Here is a 14,291-nt window from a genome sequence, read left to right on the forward strand (position 1 = left end):
AGGGCTGACAGGTAGGCAAACAACCACACACACTCACATTCACACAGTGGACAGCAGAGGGTGCTAAGGGGTAAGTCCTAAGAGTATTGTTTTCCACTTCTCTTTATAGTCTAGTACAGGGGCTTTCAACCAGTGGTCTGCAACCACCTGGCCTTCCATGAAGGCATTGCAGGTGGCACCTGGCCAGGCATTACATAATGTAGTTTCATTATGGGAATCAAAATTTATTTTATTTCAGTTTTAAAATACATTTCTATGTATTAATTATATACATTTATAACAGCCAAGGTGACTTTCAGAATTCTAATAGTGCCCATCCAGTCTATCCACCACACAGCAGTGGGCCTCAGCTTGCTTCTTAAACACAGTGGTGGTCCCTGGGTCACAGTTGTTTAGTTTGTAACCAAAAATATGGCACAGTGTACTCCTGAAGGTGAAATAATATTAATGTTATATTTTTTTAAGAAAACAGCTATGTGGAGGTCATTAATAATTTCAAGTCTTATTTTAAAAGAAAGCATGGGATATGTTATTTTGTGGAGGTATTTGGTAATGAATTGGTTAAAAGAATGAACTTACAGTATGCCAAATTGCTGAATTGATTAGCAGGGGAAATGGAAAATACAGGGTTATTCAAAAAGAATGAACCGATTTCATTACGCATTGTAATGAAATCGGTTCATTCTTTTTGAATAACCCTGTATATGGTGTCTGACTAATTTTGGCTTAGAGGATGTGACTGTGACACCCCACACCCGAGGTGGGAGTAAGTCACACATGTGCAATTCTTGTTATTGGCATGAACATCAGCAGGTCAAATCAAGTCCCTAATATATGTCAAGTCATACAAAATTCTGATGATCTGATAATGTTATGGGAATATCATGTATTTAGGTGAAATGTTTAGGAATCTTTTCTGATTATTAATTGTGCTTTCTTAAGCTATATACTAACACTTAGCTAAAAAGGCATGGCTTTCAAGGCTGTCAGAAACTCTTCTCAGTAATATGGTAAAAGGTCTTATACTTACATAATGCTTTTCTATGCAATGAAGGACACTCAAAGTGCTTTACATTATTTCCATTCACACAGTCACACACTGATGGTACAGCCATATGCAGCAACTTTGGGTTCAGCATCTTGCCCAAGGACACTTTGACTGTTAGACCCAGTCACTTTGACTTCTGTGTCTTCCTCAAGGACACTTCAGTGTGTGGACTGGAGAAGCCGGGATTTGAGCCACCAGGCTTCTGGTTGGAAATGCTATTAATGGTATTCATAATGGTATAGGGGCAACACGGTGGCACAGTGGTTAGCACTGTTTTAGACCCAGTCACTTTGACTTCTGTGTCTTCCTCAAGGACACTTCAGTGTGTGGACTGGAGAAGCCGGGATTTGAGCCACCAGGCTTCTGGTTGGAAATGCTATTAATGGTATTCATAATGGTATAGGGGCAACACGGTGGCACAGTGGTTAGCACTGTTGCCTCACAGTGAGAAGGTTACGGGTTCAGGCCCCACCCAGGACGTTTCTGTGTGGAGTTTGCATGTTCTCCTCGTGCTTGTGTGGGTTCTCTCCGGGTACTTTGGCTTCCTCCCACAGTCAAAAGACATGCAGCTTAGGTTGATTGGTGTCTCTAAATTGCCCGTCGATTGGCGACCTGTCCAGGGTGTACCCCGCCTTCGCTTGTTTGCCTGCCGTGACCCCGTCCAGGGACTAAGTGGTAGAAAATGAATGAATAATGGTATACCACTGAGAAGCTATGGGTTTCTGTACTCTTGTGAAATGCATACATTTTGTCCTGTTGGTGACTAAAAGATGTCTGGAGGTTATTGAGAACAGACTGTAATCTGGAGAAAGACTCATCTGTGGTAATGGCATACAAATTTGCATCATCAGCATAAAATACACCCCTCTAGTGGTGACTTGTTTCAATCCACTACACGTGAGCAGATGAAGCCAGCCAACATTCTAATGAGTGGCGTTGGACATGAGGGTCATTGCTCCTATTTTCATTTCTTCACACATTCCATGTTCTCTATTGTTTCATATGTGAGCATCAGCAGAAAGAACCCAATTGTCATATCATTAAACAATAATAATAGTATGAGTCATCATTCAAATTCTATTGAGAAACCACGTTATTTTTACTTGTACTCTACTAATTCAGCATTCACATGATTAAACACAATAGGAAAATCTGATTTGTCACAATGAGCAGTGCTTACATAAGTGCGGTTAACACCACCACAGGCACATATGCGAATTGCCATATGCATGCATATGCTTATGCACTTGCTCCCAAACACGCCTAAAAACGACATGGAAAATAAAGTATCATCATCATTAAAGCATCACAGTGGAATGAATCAGTCACCTGTTGAATCAGATTTTTAAAAATTTTATTCTTCTTTACAGCTACAAAATACAATTTTGACATTCATTAAAAGAACAAAAGAAAATGTGAAGGAGAGGTGCAATCACACCCTCGGTGTGACTTATTCAGGTCACCGTCCAGCAAGTACCTTACTAAGCAAACTTCAATATCACATAATATCTGACATCTAAATATACAGTTATACAAAATTATTAAGAATAATATCTAAAATTACAAATATTATTTAATAAAAGGTGTACAGAGTTAATCCATAAGGGTAACAGCTTCCCTAAGTTGAACAGGTGCTAAACTTACAATATGAGATGATAGAGCGCTCCATACGACTTCTGTTGGACAGATGGGAGCCCTAAGTCTACCAGTGTTTTGAATGGAAAGGAAGAAACTTGTTTAAAGAGGTAAACACAAATAAAGCAATCTGTAACTGGCTGACCCAACAGACTCTGAGTCTCGACTGAAAAAAACAATGGCAGAGCCGAATGAGCCCCAGGAACACCGCTGATAATTCTTAATGCTCGCCTCTGAACCAAACAATAGAAACAGGTTTAGTTGACTGAGTACTCGTCCAGAGTAAGTGGCGATAATATATGTGAGGACAAACCAATGAATAATATAAAAGCTTGGCAACTGTGGTGGATGTCATAGGTCAAACTTTGTGCATTTTTAGTAGTAACTGTTGTAATATGACTTTTTCAAGATAATGACTCATCAAGAGCTACATTCAGAAACCTTGTGGACTGTAGTTTAATATTTATTATTTTTATATATAATTATTTTTTATGTTTAGGGACAGATCAGAATTACATGTCTGATTGTGTAAAAGAACAAGCTGACATTAGTGATACTGTCCAGGTCAAATCTTGTGTACAGGGGGAATTTTGAGGTTTCCTTGAAAGATGCTTGCTCAGGCATAGAACCAGGCTGCTTTACTTTCAGGTTACAGCAATACATTCATCTAATATTAATTTGCTCAGCACTGCAGGAATTATAAGGTTTCTGAGGAAGTTTCTTGTCATCTTTATTAGTAACTGTTAAAGTCACAGCTCCAGGTCATATTTTTTACTTAGCAGCTATTAATGCTAAAGGAGGTTCAGGTGACAATTTGCTAGTCAGAGGACAGCTCACATTTACCATGATGGGTGAACTGGGCAGAATATTTAATGACTAAAGAATTCATGTGAAGTGCAAAGGGGCCCCTTGAGGTCATGCACAGGAAAAACAAATGAAATTGCAAGAATGCTGCCTTCCATTCTACATAATCCTCATAATAGGCATCCACCCACCTAGAAATCATCTGTTATACAACTTGTCACAACATACGTTAACACGTGTGTCCGGATGAGCGGCTGGGTGGGGGGGACAGCTGTAATGATCTGGACATCTTATATACAATTCTCACAGTTTCCTCTTTTTTGTAGCCTTATTGAGAATCAAAGAGATACGGTGTGTGAAACTGAAAGATGAATGTGGTGAAAGACAGATAGATTTCCTCTAAAGGTTGCACATGTACAGTTGCAAGTACAGCAGACACAGAATGTGCACACACAAACACAAAAACAGACACATAAGGCGGAGGAGACGTTAAAGCATTGTGCAGCTCATCTGGTCTGCAAGGCACAAGTACTTGCAGTCAAGAGGATCACAGCAGTTACCCGTTTTTGTCCATCTGCAGTAACAGCGTTTCAGTTTCATTAGGTGTTCTGCTGTGATTCATGTTCCAACAAAAGGGCTGAACCAACTGAATATGATATCAGCAGTCAGGTTTCAGATAATGTGGTGCAGTATTGCTGACTGCAGATTCGGAGCCATGACGTCAGAACCTGAGATTAGGAGGTGAAGGGGTAAGAGCAGAGAGAACAAAGAGCCACCTTCACCACACTAGCACCTGATCATCTCCAGAGCAGACAGTGTTTTGCTGTTACTCACACATCAATGATATGATAAGATTTGACTAATTCAGCTTTGGGTCCATTTCAAACAGACCAGGACATGGAAAGGGACGCTGGTTCCTGGCTGGAGGAAACTGTTAGATCAGAATAAATAGTTAAAAATAATATCAGTGAGAAATTACCTATGAGTAAATACACAATGAACATTAAGTTGCTGATATGACACCTCCAGAGGATCAGCACATTTTCAGGATTATGACCTAAATAGTTTTCAGAGAAACTGGCCCATTTTTTTCACATCACTTACCAGCAACTGGTATGGTTTTTGGAGCTGCAGACATTTCTGTAACCAGGAAAAAAATTACATAAATATGTCACAAATGACAAGATTAATAATATTAGACATACTGCTACCCTGCCAACACATGAGCATGACAATTATATTTTGATGACACATCATTTCTGTGAACAGAAAGCGCTCACTGGTAAAGTATGACGTTGGCTTTTCAATCAGTTTCTACGGTCAGTTCTGGTACGCTGAGTTTTAATATGAGTGGGTGAGGAAGAAACCCCCACCCCAACATCTAACAACAAATTACTTTATGGGCAAACACAAAGTCCTACTCACACACACATAAACAACTCAAATACCAGTCTGGTCAGAAGCATGTAAAATGCAACTGTAACCACATGAAATCATGAAATTGCACAGCAAAATGCAAAGAGCGCACATGTATGCTCATTCACACGTTCTCTCTCTCTCTCTCTCACACACACACACCAAAGAGGGGTGTATGAAAGACACAAGAACAAACATATTTGCATGTTTTCATATTGATATCATGAGTAATTTACAGAGTAGCATCTCCATATCTCCATTACAAATCAGCATTCTGTGCTTGGCTGCTGTAATTTGCAAACCCAAGTGCGACAGCTTCATTTTCTGCATATTGTTGCAATTCTTTTCATTTAGCATCACTTGGATTTTGCAAGTCACAGAATCTTCTGGGCACTAATTCAATGATTGTATGAATCCTGTCCTTAAGACAGGAGATGAGCCTAAATATAAGCACTCATCTCTTCTGAGCTCTTCACAAAGATCATACCAAGAAGATTTCTCCTCTCAGAAGTCAGAAAACTTCATCTTCGTCCACTGAGGCAGCAGCATCTCCACTCCAGAGGGTCCACTCTTCTCTTCTCTCCAACTAAGGCTCTTCAGCAGCTTGTTCACCAGTATGACGTCCTGCCCTCTCCTGCTGTCCGTCCTGGTTCTCCTGTCCTTCTTTAGCACTGCTTGGTGCATGCCCACATGTAACAACCAGTGCTGCCGTTTCTGTCAGATGACGCACCACTTCTCCCTTTGGACAAAATAACTGAAATCAGTCACTTCCTGTGACCATCAGTGAGTTTCTTACACCTGTCTTCTGGGATTCTTGAAATGCGAGAGTGCCAATATGTTTGGCCATGACAGTAAAGGTAAAACATATTACAATGTTATGGTATTGCATTGTATTTATTCGCTTAGTTTTTATTTAGGCTTTTCACACCTTCCATACAATAGGGCTTTTATAAGAACAAATTCAAACTTTTTTTTGTTCTTTTATTAAGCCTCACAGCGAGAAGGTTCCGGGTTCGGGCCCCACCTGGGACTTTTCTGTGTGGGGTTTGCATGTTCTCCCCGTGCTTGTGTGGGTTCTCTCCGGGTACTCCGACTTCCTCCCACAGTCCAAAGACATGCAGCTTAGGTTGATTGGTGTCTCTAAATTGCTCATAGGAGTGCATGTGCGTGTGTATGGTTGTTCGTCTATGTGTTAGCCCTGCGATGGATTGGCGACCTGTCCAGGGTGTACCCCGCCTTTGCCCAAATGCTGGCCGGGATTGGCTCCGGCACCCCCGTGACCCCGTTCAGGGACTAAGCGGTAGAAAATGAATGAATGAATGAAATTCAAACTTTTTTTTTGTTCTTTTATTAAACCTCTATTTCTAGTGTCGGTGTGCTGTCTCTTCACATTTGTCTGCATTGCCTGGGTGATACTCACTGTACCATGGCACACTGCTTGGTCTTCAGCATGACACAAGCTTCATCCAGCAAAAGTACTTGAAAGATTTGCACAGATTGTGAAGTCTTCAAATGCAGAGGTCATCAGAGAGATCATTAGGAATGACTTTCCCATCAGCAGTTTTTAAAATACCAGTGTTGCCCAACATAAATAGGTTAAGGCAAAGTACCAACCAGACAAAATAGAGAATATTAGTTGTGGATGAATGGACATTCCACACAACAAAAAAGTACTGAGGGGAAAATACCCCTTAATGCTGTGACCACTTATACCCTCTGACAGGCCCAAACCACATAGAGAAGTCAATGTGCTTCCTCAATTTACAAAAACATAACTTTTTACACATGCAACTTTTTGCTCGCTAAAGATGACAGTACCCAGACTCCTGTCACCTCACAACAACAAAGCAGAGTGTAGCTCTCACCAGCTTTCAACCCTGCTAGTGTTTTTACGTATGTTTGACATAGAGAGGAAATCCACAGTGTCAACAAACTCAAACCTCAGCTCAGTACCATTTCCAGGTGAGGGGCATTCTTTCCTCTGTTGTTGTGAGAGTGCAAGATTTGCTGTCTTTTTTTAGTTTGTCAGGGACAAATACACATTAGTAAACATCAATGATGTAAATGTGTATACAATTAAAACAAGCACAAAAAAACTGATCTAAAATAGAACTAAAAGGCAATTTTTACACCCATGGATTGATAAGTTGCATCTGTGCCAATGCTACTGTAGTACATAAGACACTGAAGTCATACTTCTAATATGATCCTATGACATTGCTAATACCGATTACAATAACAGCAGAACTTAAATAATAACAAAATTGTGCAAATGCTGATAAAAGAAAAATGATGTAGTAAAGCCACATCAATAATACATAGGTACTACGTCAGTTTTCTTTCCTTGAGGTCTTCAGATGACTAGTGCCATCCTATGTCATGGGAGGAGCACACACACACACACACACACACACACCAATGTAAATCATGAATGTTTGTGACAAGAACCCCCATAAATTAAGCCGTTCGGGAGGGAGGCCACAAGCGTGTAAAAGGTGGGAGGAAGGCCATGCATAAGACGAAGGGGGAGAAATTCCAATTATTAACCAAGAAGCCGCATCAATGGCAAGGAGAAGGAGTACCAAAGTTCTTCCACTGAAACGTGAAAATCATGGCGTTGGATCCTTCCCCACCATGTATGAAGTATGTTTAACCATTTCTCTTCCAGTCAAGCTCCTCCCTCGGGGAATCTCTCCCAATTTTGGCTATAAATTAAGCCGTTCGGGAGGGAGGCCACAAGCGTGTAAAAGGTGGGAGGAAGGCCATGCATAAGACGAAGGGGGAGAAATTCAAACATCAAAGATGTAAATGTGTATACAATTAAAACAAGCACAAAAAATTGATCTAAAATAGAACTAAAAGGTAATTTTTACACCCATGGATTGATAAGTTGCATCTGTGCCAATGCTACTGTAGTACATAAGACACTGAAGTCATACTTCTAATATGAGCCTATGACATTGCTAATACCGATTACAATAACAGCAGAACTTAAATAATAACAAAATTGTGCAAATGCTGATAAAAGAAAAATGACGTAGTAAAGCCACATCAATAATACATAGGTACTACGTCAGTTTTCTTTCCTTTAGGTCTTCAGATGACTAGTGCCATCCTATGTCATGGGAGGAGCACACACACACACACACACACACACACACACACACACACACACACCAATGTAAATCATGAATGTTTGTGACAAGAACCCCCCCCACCATGTATGAAGTATGTTTAACCATTTCTCTTCCAGTCAAGCTCCTCCCTCGGGGAATCTCTCCCAATTTTGGCTATAAATTAAGACAGGAGATGAGCTTAAATATAAGCACTCATCTCTTCTAAGCTCTTCACAAAGATCATACCAAGAAGATTTCTCCTCTCAGAAGTCAGAAAACTTCATCTTCGTCCACTGAGGCAGCAGCATCTCCACTCCAGAGAGTCCACTCTTCTCTTCTCTCCAACTAAGGCTCTTCAGCAGCTTGTCCACCAGTATGACGTCCTGCCCTCTCCTGCTGTCCATCCTGGTTCTCCTGTCCTTCTTTAGCACTGCTTGGTGCATCCCCACGTGTAACAACCAGTGCTGCCGTTTCGTGGAGAGCTTCCCTGTCAGGCTCAGAAAGCTCAGAGAAGACTATTCACACATCAGAGACTTCTATGTGAGTAAAAGCTCATCATTTGCTTTGCAGGTTCCTTTAGTGTGCAGCATCATTTGGACAGATCAAGTGATGCTGCACTTTCTCACCTTCGTCTGTTTGGATCTGTTGACACACTCTCTCAGCGCACTGAGTACACGTTTTTTCTGTTTACAGGAAGCAAACAATGACCTAGACACGGCGCTGCTGGACCAGACTGTCGAGGATTCCTTTAAAGTAAGTTTTAACTCCGCACGAAGTGTATTTATAATTGTGCCGCGCTGCTTCTCAGATTCAATCATAGAGCACACGGAGCCGGGAAGACGAGCGTTTGCGCACACAGGCACATAGTTAAACGACATCACATGACCAAGCTGTTGTTTTCCTCCCACATCAGAGCCCGTTTGCCTGCCAAGTTATGAGGAGCTTACTAGACTTTTACCTGAACACCGTGCTGCCTACAGCCGTGGCGGGAGTAACGGAGGACACCAAGGACTTAAGGCCGCACATGGAATCCATACAGCTCATCTTCGACCAGCTCAAGAGCGATGTCACCAAATGTGTGAGTAGCTGACACACGTGTTACTCCTTCGGGACAATAAAAGTGTGAATACGCGTCGACTGCGCCCCCCCAAAGGCAACCATAAAGACATTTTATAGGCTTTCAGTGCGCAACGTGCAGCGTCACAGTTGTGCAAGTGATTTAGTTGTTTTTGTGCCAAATCGCTGTGATGTTGATAAATGCACGTGTGAGGACCTGAACTACACCCATTTAGTATAAAGTCCCAACATTAACAGTGTAACATACTTAGTTTTAAAATGTATGCATTTTCAAGTAGTTCATCATTTTACTGAAGGGTTCCCCACGTGTAACAACCAGTGCTGCCGTTTCGTGGAGAGCTTCCCTGTCAGGCTCAGAAAGCTCAGAGAAGACTATTCACACATCAGAGACTTCTATGTGAGTAAAAGCTCATCATTTGCTTTGCAGGTTCCTTTAGTGTGCAGCATCATTTGGACAGATCAAGTGATGCTGCACTTTCTCACCTTCGTCTGTTTGGATCTGTTGACACACTCTCTCAGCGCACTGAGTACACGTTTTTTCTGTTTACAGGAAGCAAACAATGACCTAGACACGGCGCTGCTGGACCAGACTGTCGAGGATTCCTTTAAAGTAAGTTTTAACTCCGCACGAAGTGTATTTATAATTGTGCCGCGCTGCTTCTCAGATTCAATCATAGAGCACACGGAGCCGGGAAGACGAGCGTTTGCGCACACAGGCACATAGTTAAACGACATCACATGACCAAGCTGTTGTTTTCCTCCCACATCAGAGCCCGTTTGCCTGCCAAGTTATGAGGAGCTTACTAGACTTTTACCTGAACACCGTGCTGCCTACAGCCGTGGCGGGAGTAACGGAGGACACCAAGGACTTAAGGCCGCACATGGAATCCATACAGCTCATCTTCGACCAGCTCAAGAGCGATGTCACCAAATGTGTGAGTAGCTGACACACGTGTTACTCCTTCGGGACAATAAAAGTGTGAATACGCGTCGACTGCGCCCCCCCAAAGGCAACCATAAAGACATTTTATAGGCTTTCAGTGCGCAACGTGCAGCGTCACAGTTGTGCAAGTGATTTAGTTGTTTTTGTGCCAAATCGCTGTGATGTTGATAAATGCACGTGTGAGGACCTGAACTACACCCATTTAGTATAAAGTCCCAACATTAACAGTGTAACATACTTAGTTTTAAAATGTATGCATTTTCAAGTAGTTCATCATTTTACTGAAGGGTTACATTTGCACACGTGGACCATTAGGGCGATTGTTGCTCATAAAATTAATGAATGAGTCTTTCTGTTTTGCTACCAGTCATGACTTGAGCAATGAATCCACGTGTGACTAGGCAGTCAGTTCCATGTAGAGCGTCTCTGCCACGGTCAAACCATTAAAACCACTCTTCCTGGTTTGGTCGACATCCCAAAACTGTCACAATTTTCCGCAGACGTTTTGACGTGAGCAAGTGGTTGACTGTGACAAAAAAGGGAAGAGTAGTGGTGGCTCGAAAGACAAGTCACAACATTGCAATCGTTAGTAATGCTATCCAATTCCTCTGAAAGGAGAAGGGAGGGATTGTAGTTTTCTTACGCATTTGGAAGAATCCAGCTAAAGCTTTTTGCCTGTTAACAGTAGCTACTTTATTCACTGGGTTTAACAAAAACCTGTCAGAGGGGTTCGGTTCGGGGCAGGATGCTCAAAGAAAAGTTGGTAACTCTTGTGTTGACACCATTTTTGTATTTTTTCCTCTTACAGAGAAACTATTTCTCATGCAAGAAACATTTTGACATCACAGCCCTAAACTCTACTTACACTCAGGTGAGAGTCAAGAGTTCATCCTCAGTGGTGTACATATGTGCACACTTGTATCATTTTCATTAACTAAACCACGTGTTTGTCCACAGATGGAGAGTAAAGGTCTGTTTAAGGCCATGGGCGAGCTGGATGTGTTATTTAACTACATTGAAACATACCTGGCCTCGAAACGGCAGAGAGGCAGAGTGGCCTCCATCTGAAGACATGATGACCCTAATCAAAATGTGCCCATGTTCATCTCAGGGAAAGAAACAAGTCATTGACTCTTACATCTTGGAATGAATGTTGCCAGATTTGTGTTTTTTTTTTTTTTTTAACTTGCAGAACTGATGTCTTTATTGTTGAGACTTTTGTTTGTCCTGGGGACAATTTTATATTTTAAGACTTGTTTTAAGAGTCTTACACTTAAAGTTAAAACCACATCTGCCTGTTATCGGGGTGTAATATTTATTGTAACTATATGTATGTTTTTTTGTATTTATTGACTACATTTGTATTATAAATGATTAATAAATGATTTAATCTCACAAGATGCTGCAGTCATATGCTATTTATAAAGAATGGGTAAGTGTTGGAGCACTGAATTTGTCACATCCTGCAGTACTGCAGTCTATATGTGGGGAGCCACTAGAGTGTAAACTCAACAGGCTGATGCACTAACCTCAAACGTGACCCATATACATCACTTACCAGCAGCAGCCCTGCTGTATCTTAACTTACCGTAACTGTAACTAGCCAGTCTCACCCTCATGGCATATGCATACTTGCTCATGCACACAAAAGCAATCACACTTAGTCACTCACAACACACAGTGCAGAACAGAGCAGCCCCGCATTAAAACATACATATATAATTACATATATATTTCCTTAAAATGTCATCTAGAGGGGATAACTGCCATTTTTCCTGGGGTTTAATTTATCAGCTGTACCACAATACATTGATACCTGAGTCATAAAAGAACATTAAAAATGGCAAGTAAATGTGCTCTCCATCCATTAATAACATTTGAATGCAAGTACACATGTTCCTGACTTGACTGCACAGGTGTCACCCCTTCACACGTCCGAGTTTTAACAAGCTCCTGTATTTGGAAGGGGATTGATTTAGATTGTTAATAATGGGAAAAGATTTGATTTGAGCCAGAATGTCATAATAGCAGCAGTGTAGCTGGAGCACTGCAGCGCCCACGCAGCAATCCACGTATTGTGCACAAAACAAAAGACAGGAATGGACTGCGGTATGTTATGGGGAGTAATTTAAGTTTTTGAATAATACCAATGATCTTATTTTGTCTCAGACACTACTGACTCCTGTAGATGGACATAAGGGAATTATTTAGAGGAGGCCGAGACAGGGACGAAGTTCAGAGAGATGGGGGTGAGAGAGGCGTTAACATTAGTTAACTAGTACTAACCGGGCACGGATGTTGATTGTGAAGTAAATTAGAGCTTTGTACATCAATGCTTATGATCAGTTGCACTGCTACTAAAAAGCTAGTTATCAGCGTAAGAATGCATAATACATCACATGTAGCGGTTTCTGTTAACATTGGACTATTCTTTCTGCTTATAACATATTTGATGCTCTTGTCACACAGCCCAAGCATTGTTTTATGCATTTTTAATAAACTGGTGAGCCTGAGGCAGGATGGGAAAGTTTGGAGGAAGCTGCCTGTATCCATGGAGACAGATGTGTGACCACCTGCCATATATTGCACAATACAATTTCAAAATAATTGGACCATGGGCATGTTATGTGGCCTTATGACTTACAAAATTTTTTCTTTAAATTAATTATTTGTTGATTCATTTGTTGTAGAAGCTTAAATTTGACAAATCAAACTGGGGCTGCTTGACAATCAATGTAGATGTTATTGTAAAATGCAAAAGAATGCACAGAAATGTGCAATACAGCGCCAGACCTTTACACCATAAATCATGCTGTCTGTCTGTCGAAATACATATTTTTATAAAGATTAATTTAGCAGTAGTTGTCATAGTAGCAGCAGTATGGCAGTAGAATACTGGGCCAAGCATGGGAAGTTCACGTAGCACAATGTGTAGCACATTTCATTTACGCAGTAAACAGTCAAGGGGAAAAAGTGTGATTTGAGTAAAGGGGGTCCTGTACCCCAATACCGCATGATGTCTAGAAATGCCCCTGCTTGACTGATTCCCGGCTTGACTCAGGTCTCTGCACTGAAACTACTCTAAGACAATTAATCACTCACTGGTCTCGTCAGTGTGGGATGATCTGAAAAGTATAATTCCAGCAATGACGGTACTTTATGCAAACATGTCATTCACAATGTGTCTGACAGAGCATAGCAATGTCATTTTGAACAGTGTTAACAGCAGATTATTAAAGGATGAATCATGCTACTCTGTGTTGTGCTTTAAATAATGTTTAGAGTCTAGTCTTCTCAAGATAAAAGTTTACATTTTGAGTTTGTTGGCATGTTAACAGCCAGACATGTTAACCAGTTATGTAATGAATGGATGTCAGTGCAGTGGTTTTGAGGCAAGGTTAGGAAAAAATGGAGTAACAGGCTGTAGGGACTCAAATTCCCCTATATCAAGTCTCCAAATTTTTGTTAGGGACTGTACAAAATTACTCACTGTATAAAATCTATACAGCACTACTAATATTTTTTTTTTGAAAACAGAGAGAACCTACACAGGCACAGGGAGAACATGCAAACTCAGCACAGAAAGGCCTCAGTTGGCCCGGAGTCAAACCTAATACCCAGTTTATCAAAATAATACAGATATTTATAGTAAGCATAACAAAATAGCAAAAAAGCTGCTGAATGATGAGACCAAAAAAAAAATCATTCAAAAGAAAGAATTAAAATTGAAAGTGTCTTTAATTGTTTAATTGTGTGGCAACACTTAAAGGTGAGGTGAAAAGCTGATTGTCAGAGCTCCCTATCCCCCTTTTAATTTATACACAGTTCCTTAGAATGATGACATGTGCATTAAAGAGATGCATCTTTAAGGAAAGGTCCTTTTTACCTGCACTGAAGAGGTGGAGTCCTGGTTTTATTTTTTCCACTTTTATTGACACAAGATGTTTAGGAAAGTCTACTTGAAAATAGTTAAGACGCACCGCTTGCGAAACACTACAAACACCCACAAGTAGAAAAGGAGATAAGATGTAAAGTTAAGGGATCTGCTCCGAGTCATTATTTCACCATTGAGAACATCTGTATACACACAAGAAGTAGATTGTTCCAAATACAGTGGGTACGGAAAGTATTCAGACCCCCTTAAATTTTTCACTCTTTGTTATATTGCAGCCATATGCTAAAATCATTTAAGTTCATTTTTTTCCTCATTAATGTACACACAGCACCCCATATTGACAGAAAAACACAGAAT

General features: G+C 40.8%; 2 protein-coding genes across 3 annotated transcripts; both read left to right on the top strand.

The window, feature by feature from the left end:
• Positions 1-8,200: 8,200 nt before the first annotated feature.
• Positions 8,201-9,172, top strand: LOC109956182 (interleukin-10-like). 2 transcript variants are annotated; one of them, XM_020593115.1, is made up of 3 exons: positions 8,201-8,559; positions 8,713-8,772; positions 8,933-9,172. In XM_020593115.1, the coding sequence occupies exons 1-3, from the start codon at positions 8,395-8,397 to the stop codon at positions 9,107-9,109; spliced, it is 402 nt and encodes a 133-aa protein (XP_020448771.1). In that variant the 5' UTR covers positions 8,201-8,394; the 3' UTR covers positions 9,110-9,172. The 2 variants fall into 2 exon arrangements, with proteins under 2 accessions (XP_020448771.1, XP_020448770.1); XM_020593114.1 differs by having other exon boundaries at positions 8,201-8,772.
• A 186-nt stretch (positions 9,173-9,358) lies between these two features.
• On the top strand, positions 9,359-11,338 carry il10 (interleukin 10). The gene is made up of 5 exons (XM_020593225.1): positions 9,359-9,493; positions 9,647-9,706; positions 9,867-10,031; positions 10,848-10,910; positions 10,997-11,338. The coding sequence occupies exons 1-5, from the start codon at positions 9,359-9,361 to the stop codon at positions 11,105-11,107; spliced, it is 534 nt and encodes a 177-aa protein (XP_020448881.1). The 3' UTR covers positions 11,108-11,338.
• The last annotated feature ends 2,953 nt before the right edge of the window (positions 11,339-14,291 follow it).

The sequence above is a fragment of the Monopterus albus genome, unplaced genomic scaffold, assembly GCF_001952655.1.
Source record: "Monopterus albus unplaced genomic scaffold, M_albus_1.0 scaffold18.1, whole genome shotgun sequence".
NCBI classification, from domain to species: Eukaryota; Metazoa; Chordata; class Actinopteri; order Synbranchiformes; family Synbranchidae; genus Monopterus; species Monopterus albus.